Source organism: Wolffia australiana, chromosome 12 (assembly GCF_029677425.1).
Source record: "Wolffia australiana isolate 7733 chromosome 12, ASM2967742v1".
In the NCBI taxonomy this organism is placed as follows: Eukaryota; Viridiplantae; Streptophyta; class Magnoliopsida; order Alismatales; family Araceae; genus Wolffia; species Wolffia australiana.
In genome coordinates, this window is record NC_135846.1 from 3,791,553 (window position 1) to 3,802,421 (window position 10,869).

Here is a 10,869-nt window from a genome sequence, read left to right on the forward strand (position 1 = left end):
TCATCTTCCTCGAGTCAATCTCCTCTTATACCAAGGGCGGATGATCCCATCTCGACCACTCAATCATCTCCATAAGCTTCTTACTACATCCAATCTATAACTTATTTGAATCCCATGATTAGAGACTCATATATCACAGTCAAAATGTAGTCGTCCACTTACGAGATGTCCTTGGTGTCTCAGGTCAGTGGATCACTTATACAACCGTGACTTGAATCAACCTGATTGACGTTTAGGTATAATACCATTCAGGGATTCATAGGGATCAATTCAGTGAACTCTTTCTCTAAAGAGCGCCCACTATCTGTCCTTAGTGTCTCCACACTAATAGCCACAAGATCAGCTATTCTTATCGAATAAGTAGGATCAGCTAGTGCTATTCTACCCGGATAATTCGATGTCCATCTCGACTATCCTCGAATAGGAATATTTAGAATACATGTTTAAAGACTAGTGATCACTGTATTATGATCTCATCATAATTCACTTTGTCATTGCACGTATTCATGGACTTCATTATAAACATCACATAGAATAATAATGAATGCAAATAATTTATTCAATGAACTTAAATAATCATGGTATTGTGATTGGCTTGATGGCCACATAATATCCATCAGATATGGCGAGGACAAAATTCGTGCACGGGAAAAATCTTACGAGTAGGGACAGTTTCTTCCTGGTAGGCAGCTGGCGGACCCTTCCTTGTCACAGGATTCAGTCTACAAGCAGTAGAGGCGATTCCCCAAACAGGGGACGATGTAGGAGTAAACCCTAGAGAGACATCCAAGCATTAATCATCATTCAAAGAAAAACAACTCTTCTTTATTTAAAAAAAAACAAGTCCAACCAAATCGAGACCTCCCCCATTCCCTTTATAGTGAAAGAAGGGGGGGGGGGGTTATAAGTACCATAATGGGCTCCTTTAGGAGGGAGCAGGCTTAATGGGCTCCCCCCCCCTAAAGGGTACTTCAAACGGGAAGAAACCATGCATGTGTAAACAAAAGGTACATAAGCTCAAGACTCTCACGGGAAAGCCGGTACACACGTATGAGGGGCCTCCCTATTGTTCATAGGTGATGAAATAAAAACTAACAACGCAAAGAGGACCTCCATAAAACCGTAAAACACGTGAACACGAGATAAAAAAACATGATGGGGATGTGATTTAAGCCCCTAGTGGAAGCTAGGCTTCTTCGAGTCGGCTCGGGCTCTGCGATGTGGCTGATGACGAGCTTGGGCGTGCTCGACGAGGTGGTCCTTGATCGCTCTTAATCCCTGAGAGTAAACCAAATAAATAGAAATTCCTTGGAAGCATGATCAGCTATTAGGTGACCCTCTTTCGCACTTTGATGTGTCCATACCTGGCACATCGTATTGAACTCCTTCTTGGTTTCTACTCCCAAGTGGATAAGCAGTTTCATCTCCACAAATTCTTTGACATCCAGTTATGTGTGGACCTCAAACTGCAATCCTTTCTAAAATAGTTTGTACAGTTACAAGTATATGTTTTTCGATTGGTGTCAAATAAGTAGATCACCTTTCATATTCTTTCAGTACTTCCTTTATTTATCCTGTTTGCTTGATATCCATGAAACAGTGTTAGATGTATTGGCTAGTGTTTCATCAAAATGTTTGTTTATTAAATTAAATTTAAAGTCACTATACCAGACAGTGGTCCGTAAGTATCAATATAAGACTTTACTTTCACCTCTTTCTTTTATGATCCTCCTCTATTATGCCGTACTCTCATCCGTATCCCCCAAGTTATCATTCCACATCTCTTCCTGCATATTTTGTCGCCAAAATCACCATCCTGAATACCTAACATATCAATCTTCATCAAATTAAAATTAATGAGAAGAGAAACAAACCTGATTCACCTTGTGAAAGTCTACTATAGCCTTCTTTCATCCAGTGCATTCAGATCTTCTTGATACCATGCCACAATTCTTGGACATCATCCTCCAATTCATGTTCTAGCCAAATGTAACCCCACCATGAAGGAAGTGTTGGAATATTATAATTCTGGATTCAACAACAACGAGTGTCCATCACCCTCCGCCTGGCGCCTTTATATTAATGTAATTCAACCTGTCTTCCAATATTTGGAATGTATTGGACTCTGTCAAAGGGCATAACCATCACCCGTTACTCTTAAGTCATTACATGCTAACCTTCAAATGAAAACCGCCTAAAATATCCATGTTCATGGATTAGTGTCATTTGCTATGTGGCCCCTTTTGTTGTGAGGCTCACTTTTGTTGTGAGGCCCCTTTCAAATGAAAACCGCCTAAAATAACCATCACCACATTGACCCATATTACTTACGAGGCTCACTTTTGTTGTAACACGACGTGACTGGATTGTCGGCTCGTGTTGCACCACAAGGTATGGGTGTAATAAAATGTGATCAAACATGATGCAACCCTTTGAAAAAACAACTAGAGGGCAAGTGTGTTGCTTTCGACCAGTACCACGGAACCGAAAAAATGACACAAGAGGTATAGGGATTGGACAGCCTCCCAATGACATGACAGATCTTCTCAAATACAGATGAAGTGGGTAGGGAATCAGTGCCCTAGGGTGTCCACAGCCTTCGTTGATAGAGGACCCAATTCAGCACCGAGAAAAGGTGTTACCTGCTCTTTAGTTATGGCTATCATACAAAATACTAAACTCCGGCAAGGGGACGACACTAGAGTATATTATAATCATACTGAAAATACAAGGGGGGTGGCGAGGGATATGACCTGCATGCTGCAGGCCTTGACGTATGACATTACTGATGGCCTTCTCTATGGCGGGGGGTTAATGATGTAGGAGTGGACCAGGATGGCTCATCAATCACCTCTGGGATGGCACATTCAACCAGATAAAGAGGTAAAAAATAATTGAACCTAATTTGGAGTATTATTTTTCTTAAGATTAGACCGTCAGAGTTCCTTATGTCAAAAATTGGAGTGAAGCGGATCTTGTGTAGTTCAGCCTCATGCATACACTATTAGAGGTTATGGATAAAGAGCAAGAAAGTGCATCAGCCTGGAATTTTATACTCTCATACCTTGTGTACCTAAAAGTTAGTCAGAATTCAGTTATGAATGACTATTACATTTTATTTTTGGACCGCATCTACTGCCAATTGAACAGAAAATATTTGTTGGCGACAAGTATTTGGCATGTACTATGCATCCATGAATAAGAAATACAAGATGCCAAGGGGTTTGTTTACTTACCATTCGACACCAAATAGGCCTTTTAGAGTAGAGCCTATGGTAAGCACTATGCTCGTATTAAGAACAAAAAAACATACAACGATATCGACTAAAGATCGACCACCACAGAAGCATAGAATTAAATCTAGAGCAACCAAAATTAATTGAAGAATACTTAAAGACATTTGGTGTTACTTAATGCTGCATGTGGAGTAAAGTAGCACTGCGAGGATGGGACCGAATACGGATTTTGAAGTAAAGCTAGCAAACACATCAACTCATGATTGGAGAATCATGTAATGCAGGGAACTACAAGCTACCTGGTCTAAATTATTGATGAATATCGGTACACCTTTTAGAATTCTTCCAAATGGATAGAACTCGGCAGTAAACGTCGACGAAGGAACAATGATTTGTGATTTCCTACCATGCATTATTGTCGATTCGCATTCTTCAAACACAGCAAGTCATGATTGCCCAACAACACAATTCATTCCACCAAATTCCAGCTAAACTATAATTACGAATGATTATTGCTGTTTTTTTATTCCTTCACTAGAAGTGCTTTCTTACTTTTAAAAATAACGCTAAGCCTTTACTTACCGTTTGAAGGAATGGCTGACTCTATATTCGTCATATGAAGAACTATCTTTGCACGAAGTACAAACTTTGTCTCGGAGGCGAGCACTTGTCAAGCACTCTCCTTCCATAAAAATAAACATACAAGCACATCAACCAAACCTATGATAGACCTTTGACGTTCCTTACACCAGAAATTGTAGTAAAGCATGCCTCATAAGAATCTACACCTGGATGCACTATGAAAGCTGCCAAACAAAGAGCAAGCAAAAACCGCAGTTCAGAATTTAAGAAAAAAATGGGGGCAGCTATGACCTTTTTATTTTTAGGTTCCATCACATACTAGTTGAAGTGCACCCTGCCCAGTAGGTTCATGCCATTGGTCAGCACTACACTTTGACAAAGAAGTGAAAAAAGCAAACTCATCCACCAAAGATGGATGATTACAAAACCATTTAGCGTAATATAGCGAAGAAAATAATAACGAACATTATAGGTAGACATTTGTATTTCCCTTTTTTCAACATTCAAAATGGAACCGATCACATCCAAGTCAACCTCTAAGGTGCACTACGCGTGGTTGTGTAACAGAGCAAGCAAACACATCAACCCATGGACGTCCAATCTCCTCATGTCCGGAACTAATATCTATCTGAACATAAATTATCAATGAGAATTACCTTTTTTAAGTTTCTTGGCCTATGATATAGAGTTCAATGTGTCTTTCAGAGTCAACACGTCCGTGTTCACGTCCCATTTACATCAATGGCTGCAACTAAGTTGCTTTATTGGAGAAGAACTATTCTTATGCAAAGTGCAGCACTTTCACAAAGAAAAGAAACATGGAAACGCATTAATCAAGGATAAAGTATTTGGAAACCATTGAACCTATTCTAGAGGGTACAAAATTCAGAGATTAAAGGAAAACCTTTACATATGCTTTTCTCACCCTTTGAAGTGAAGCATATGTCCTTCAATTCAATCTCTACCATGCACTATGAGAGGTGGAACGAAAGAGCAAGCATACACATTAACCACTCTGATAGTATTCTTTAATCAGAAAATGAGTGTAAATATATGACACCTGACATTCGGTTGTCACCGAGTTTCCTATTTATTTACAGGGTACATCATTTACTGGAGTGAAACTTTTCTCTTGGCAGCAAACAATTGGTAAGCGCTACACTTCCACAAAGAGGAGAAACAAGAAAATATGTCAACTTAAGATAAAGGATTACAAATTATAGAACCTAACATGGCAAAACAAAATATTGGAGATTAGAGGCAGACCTGTGCCTCATGCAGTCATTTGGATCGATATAAATCTGCTCATTTTCAAGCTCTACCGTGCATTGCAAGACATTATGAAAAAGAGCGAGCAAACACATCAACCCATAATTTCTAATCACAAAATGAGTGCTACTAAATGCCATCAAACTCTGGTTGTGCATGAGTATTACACTTTATTTTTAGGTTTCGTCACTTACCAGTTAAAGTGGAAACTACCTCTTTCCAGTCAAGCCCTTGGCAGACACTACACTATAATGAAGAAGAAAAACATGCAAACGCATCAACCAAATCCGGGGGATGAAAAAACCAATAAACTGAATAAACAGATGTGATGTTTTTTTTAGAATATAGGTGGACCTTTGAAGTTACTTATGTTACCATTCAGAGAGAGCGGAGCCCCTAAGACACACTCTAGCATGCACTATGAGAGTTCCCAAGCAAGAGCACACAGAAAAATAAACTCAGAGCTTAACAATCACAAAAAAAGTGCAAGAAAATGTTATCAGGACTTTAGCTATGAATGAAAACTCCCATTTATTTTTAGGCTGCATCCCTTTTATCTGGACGTATCAGTAAATGACAGTGTTAATGAATGTGAATTACTTTATTATGCTTTATTACCTCGTTATTTAATGTGCAGTGTAACTTTTTTGAGTTAATGTCTTGGCGTTCACTTACCATCCAAAGTATGGCTGGCTCTATATTGCTTGGTCAAAGAAGAACTATCATTCCATAAAGTGCAACCTATCTATTCGAGTGAAGCCGTTAGAAAGCACTGCCATTCCATGTGTAAGAAAAATATGTAAACATATACAGTGAAGATGATGGTTTAAAAACCATTCAACCTAATCTAGAGTTGACAAAAATTGTTGAAGATAATATGCAGACCTTTAGAGTGCCTTACGTCACCATTTGAAGTGAAACAGATGCCATCCAATTCAGCCTCTAGCATGCACTATGATGGGTGCCAAACAAAAAGCAAGCAAACACATCAACCCAGGATTTCTCATCACAAAATGGGTGCTGCTAAATGCAATTCATAATTTTCTGTGAACGAGTACTACCTTTTGTGGAATGTATCACTTCTTTGTCATAGCGTGACCCGTTTATTTGAGTCGAGCCCTTGGTACGCACTACAATTCATGCTGAAAGGAAAAAAGGCAAACACATCAAGGAAAGATGGTGGACTCCAAAACGATTGAACCTATTGTAGAGTTGATATAAACTGTTGACGATTATAGGCAAACCTTTGGAGTTCCTTATGTCGCCATTGGAAGTGGAACATATGCCACCCAATTCAGTATATAGCATGCACTATGATGGGTGTCAAACAAAGAGCAAGCAAACACATCAACCCAGGATTTCTCATCAGAAAATGGTGCTGCTACATGCAATATAGAATTTTGTTGTGAACTAGTATTATCTTTTGTGGATTGGATCAGTTACCAGTAAGAACGCAACCTGTTTCTTTGAGTCGAGCCCTTGGTAAGCACTACAATTCATGATAAAAGGAAAAAAAGATAATCACATCAAGGAAAGATGGTGGATTCCATAACGATTGAGCCTTATATAGAGTTGACAAAAACTGTTGAAGATTATAGGCAGACCTTTGGAGTTCCTTATGTCGCAATTGGAAGTGGAACATATGCCACCCTATTCAGTCTCTAGCATGCACTGTGATGGGTGTCAAACAAAGAGCAAGCAAAAACATCAACCCAGGATTTCTCATCAGAAAATGGGTGCTGCTAAATATAATATAGAACTTTGTTGTGAACTAGTATTACCTTTTGTGGATAGCATCAGTACCAGTCAAAGTGCAACCTGTCTCTTTGAGTTGAGCCCTTGGTAAGAATTACACTCCCATGATGAATAGAAAAAAGGGAAACACATCAACCAAAGATGGAGGATTTCAAAAGCATTGAACCTAATCTGGAGTTGACAATAAATTGTAGAAGACCTTTGGAATGCCTTTTGTGGCGATTAGTAGTCAAGGAAATCCCTTGTCATTTCAATATCTGGCAGGAGCTGTGAGAAAGAGCATGCAAGCACATTAAGTCATGATTATCACATCACATAATGAGTGGAGCTTAAGGCTTAGCTGGACTTGAATTATGAAAAAATGTTCCCACATAATTTAGGATTCGTTTACTTTATATTTAATACCAAGTGTGTCAAATGGTATCCACTACGGTCACATGGACAAGACGAAAACATTACAAACACAACAACCAAAGATGGATGTTGACAGAACCATGGAAATAAATCTAGAGTAGGCAAAAAAATATTGATGTATAGAATCACACCTTCGAAGTTCCATAACGCTGCATATGAATGAAAGCAGTTCCACTGCAATGAAAAATTCTGCCTGCAGTAACACGAGTTGTGAAGTTGAGTATGCAAACACATATTTTCTGGAGGGCAGAGTCACAAAATGTCCGCAACTAAATTAAATCTGGACTAAAATTATTGAGCATAGTCTGAGCAAGATGTACAACGAAAGCAAGAACGGGGATATGATAATTTGTGATCTCCTACAATGCCAGAGAATGGACAAATATTGAAACTAATATCAGCGTGTTGGCGGTAAGTACAGAACGAGCGAGACGTACCGGTTTACTGCTTTCGTGATCACCACGCTTCGTTGTTTTTGGTACCTCCTACAACCCAAGAGACGATGGACTAATAATGAGGCTAATGTCATACTGTCGTAAGTTAACCTCATATGCAGGAGGGTGCAGGAACAAATCATGATCAACGGGTTAGACGTACCAGGTGTTCGGTTTAATGTAGAGGAGAAGCAAACAGGTGTTCCTTGCGGTAAACCGTAGAAGATAACCAAACGCATCAACCATAGATGAACACTCACAGAAGCGTGAATCCAAATCTAGAGCAGACAAAAATTATTGAAAATTAGGTACACCTTTTCGACCTTCTCGACCAGACGTTTGGAGAGGATTTTGTCATTTGAAAACAAGCGTTTCGTGTGGACTATACAAAGAAGGCAAAAAGTAATATTGAATGTAGGTACAGGGAGTTCTATAGCTAGCAGTGAGTTCAGAATGGAGAGAACACTACTGTAACCATTGACGAAGAAACACAGTTGCGAGCTTTGATGATCTCCTGCAACCCAAGTGACAAAGGACAAACAATTAAACTAATGCCAATCTGTGGTACCGGGCAGAAGAATTAAAAAAAATTGGGAGCGATACGTACCCGGCTTTCGGTTGTCTGCAGAAGAGTAGACAGATGGCATTCATAGCACTACAATCCGGGAAGTGGTGGTCTAATTCTAGGGTGAAAATCAGAAGCCAACCAGCCAGTATTATGTCGGTCTAATTCTATGGACAAAGACAGTGTACGGTGCTATGGAGCCAGCCGCATCGGACTGCGCCAGCGAGATGTAAGTGCTATAGGGAATTAGATGTAGCATGCCATATCCCGCTACGGTGCAGTAGACAAAAAATGGCGTCAGCTCAACTGGATATCATGGACGAGAACAAGGAGGAGAAAAAGGCTGGACACTCAAGGAGCGAGCGAAAACCGTGGGAGTAGGAAAGGGAAACGAGTAGACACTCAAGACGATCGATCAAAGACGAGATGGAAGGAAAACAGAACGGAACATGGAACAGGGCTACGGTGAAGACTTACACGCCAAGAGAGAAGGGAACAGAAAATCAAGAATAGCGTGGCAGAAAGCTTGTTAGACGGAGTAATCCTTGACGAGATTAACCGGGAAAGAACGAGTGGGCAGGAGGAACGAGCAACAGCGATTGAAACCAGCGGTAAAAAACGTCAAAAACAATCAAGAAGAGCAGAAAGAAACCGTAAAATCAAGAGTTCTCGCGCACAGGGGGGAAAAAAGCTTCTCAAAGAAGAACACACAACGAAAGAAAGCTAAAAATCAAGAACTCGGCTGAAAAACAACGCGAACAAGTACAGGAAATCAGTTAGTCGAAGAAAATATCGGTCAACGGCGAAAGTCCACGTGGTGAAGAAGAACGGAAGATGCGGCGAAACGGCGAAACTAAACCAACTTTCGCTTTACCCAGAAATCTTCGCACGTTCCATTCCAAGCGGCCGGCGCTACCGGTGGGTTCGCCCCCCGGTACGTCGATCATGTGAACAATCTGGAAGTTGAAGTTGAGCGACAAGAAATCGTGGAGGCGGGAATAACCGGCGGGACGGGAAACGACGACGTAGATAAGCGCGGCGGCCTCCTCGATGAGCTCTTGCGGGATGCTGCGAAAGGAGAAGCGGCCGCGCGGAGGGCACGCGCGGCGGAAAACGCGTCTCGCGGCTTTCAGTGCTGTCGTCGGGGTGGAGAACATGCCCATCCGCGGGTGCAACTCCCGCGGAGGAAGCACCGTCCTGCGGAAGCCCCCCACGCGGTCGCCGAACGTTATTGTGACGGTGAAGAGCGCGGAGGCGTCGAAGAAGGGCGTCGCAGGCCGCGGGGGCTCCTCCGTCCGCGTTATCATCGAGTACTTCCTGTTCTGGGCGCCAACGAAGGGCTCCGTTTCTTGCGCGTCTTCCTGGGATTGAACTGGAGCTTCTCCTTCTTGAGCTTCTTGTACTTGAGCTTCTTCTCGTTCGCTGGAGACGGAGTACTCCAGATCGTGTTCTTGGAGAACCTCATGGGCCGCCCTCAAGATACGCGCCCAAGCATCTTGCTCTTCTTGTATTTCGCGTCGTATTGCTTCTTCAGGTACTTCTGCGTTACCGTCTGAGGAGGAGTTTCTCCTAGGGTTTCCGCGGAGTCTTTTGCGCGTCCACAACTTGGCCCAGAGCCACATTCTTCTCCAACCGTCATCGCCAACTTCGCCGGCGCGACCCGCCCCCGTCCCTCCGAGAGAGGTAAGCCCCTGCAACTTCTTCCACGTAGCCCCCACGGCGGCCCTCCACGTTCTTTTCCGAAGCGAGGCCATCTCTTTCGCTCTTCTTGAGACTGCTGCCGAATGCCAATCCAAGAATCTGTAGAGACGATGGTGCAACTGTGTGCCGTTGGCGACGCAGGCCATTGCGCATTTACAACGTTGTTATCTTAGCCGTTGCAGTCCTCCTAAGAGAAGATGGCCGTTGAAATAATGAATGGAAAATTTTGCATGTTAAAATTATTTATGAATACGAGTCATTGAACGATGCTCTGTTATCTCACTTTTACCGGAACAAGACGCTTCATAGCTGATCGTTTGGTACTAAAAGTTGGCCTACAACTTTTCTTTATCGACAAACATTGTCTGAATCTTGCAATATTTCTAAGTCTCACAAGCTACCTTTCTTTTTGATGGCTCATCACTCTTAAAAAATGCTTTGAGATCATCCACTCAGATCTATTGGGTCCCTCTCCTGTTATTTCGCATTCTTCTTTATCCTATTATGTCAGCTTCGTTGACGATTTCAGCAACCTTACATGGATGTAACCTCTTAAATGCAAAAGTGATCTGCTCTACAATTTTAAGGTTTTTCAAACTGGGGTCGAAAATCAATTTAGCACCAGCGTCAACAAGTATTTACAATCTCATTGGGGTGGAGAGTACCAAACCCTCCACACCTATCTTAAAACTAGAGAAGTTGTTCACAAAGTATCCTGCCCGCATACTCCTAAACAAAATGAAATAGCCGAAAGAAATCATATACATTTAATTGAAACTGATCTTTCTTTGCGTCATACACTACACGTGCGCAAAAGATTTTGGGATGATGTTGCTACTATTGCTTTTCTCATTAATCGAATGCAGCCTTCTGCTCTAAAGAAACAAATTCCCTTATGAATTCCTATTCAAGA

At 41.5% G+C, this 10,869-nt stretch overlaps 1 protein-coding gene across 7 annotated transcripts; it reads right to left on the bottom strand.

Annotated features, from left to right (window-relative positions):
- Positions 1 to 632: 632 nt before the first annotated feature.
- Positions 633 to 10,360, bottom strand: LOC144710663 (uncharacterized). 7 transcript variants are annotated; one of them, XM_078584491.1, is made up of 14 exons: positions 9,130 to 10,360; positions 8,298 to 8,525; positions 8,160 to 8,204; positions 7,854 to 7,968; positions 7,694 to 7,741; positions 7,388 to 7,449; positions 6,869 to 7,109; positions 6,692 to 6,758; positions 6,531 to 6,576; positions 6,332 to 6,398; positions 6,149 to 6,229; positions 5,973 to 6,039; positions 1,875 to 2,125; positions 633 to 1,787 (listed from the first exon to the last, which is right to left on the bottom strand). In XM_078584491.1, exons 1-2 carry the CDS (start codon positions 10,100 to 10,102, stop codon positions 8,407 to 8,409), a joined length of 1,092 nt encoding a protein of 363 aa, XP_078440617.1. In that variant the 5' UTR covers positions 10,103 to 10,360; the 3' UTR covers positions 633 to 1,787; positions 1,875 to 2,125; positions 5,973 to 6,039; positions 6,149 to 6,229; positions 6,332 to 6,398; positions 6,531 to 6,576; positions 6,692 to 6,758; positions 6,869 to 7,109; positions 7,388 to 7,449; positions 7,694 to 7,741; positions 7,854 to 7,968; positions 8,160 to 8,204; positions 8,298 to 8,406. The 7 variants fall into 7 exon arrangements, with proteins under 7 accessions (XP_078440617.1, XP_078440618.1, XP_078440616.1 ...); XM_078584492.1 differs by lacking the exon at positions 1,875 to 2,125 and having other exon boundaries at positions 633 to 774; XM_078584490.1 differs by lacking the exons at positions 633 to 1,787; positions 1,875 to 2,125 and adding an exon at positions 4,843 to 5,832.
- Positions 10,361 to 10,869: the final 509 nt, after the last annotated feature.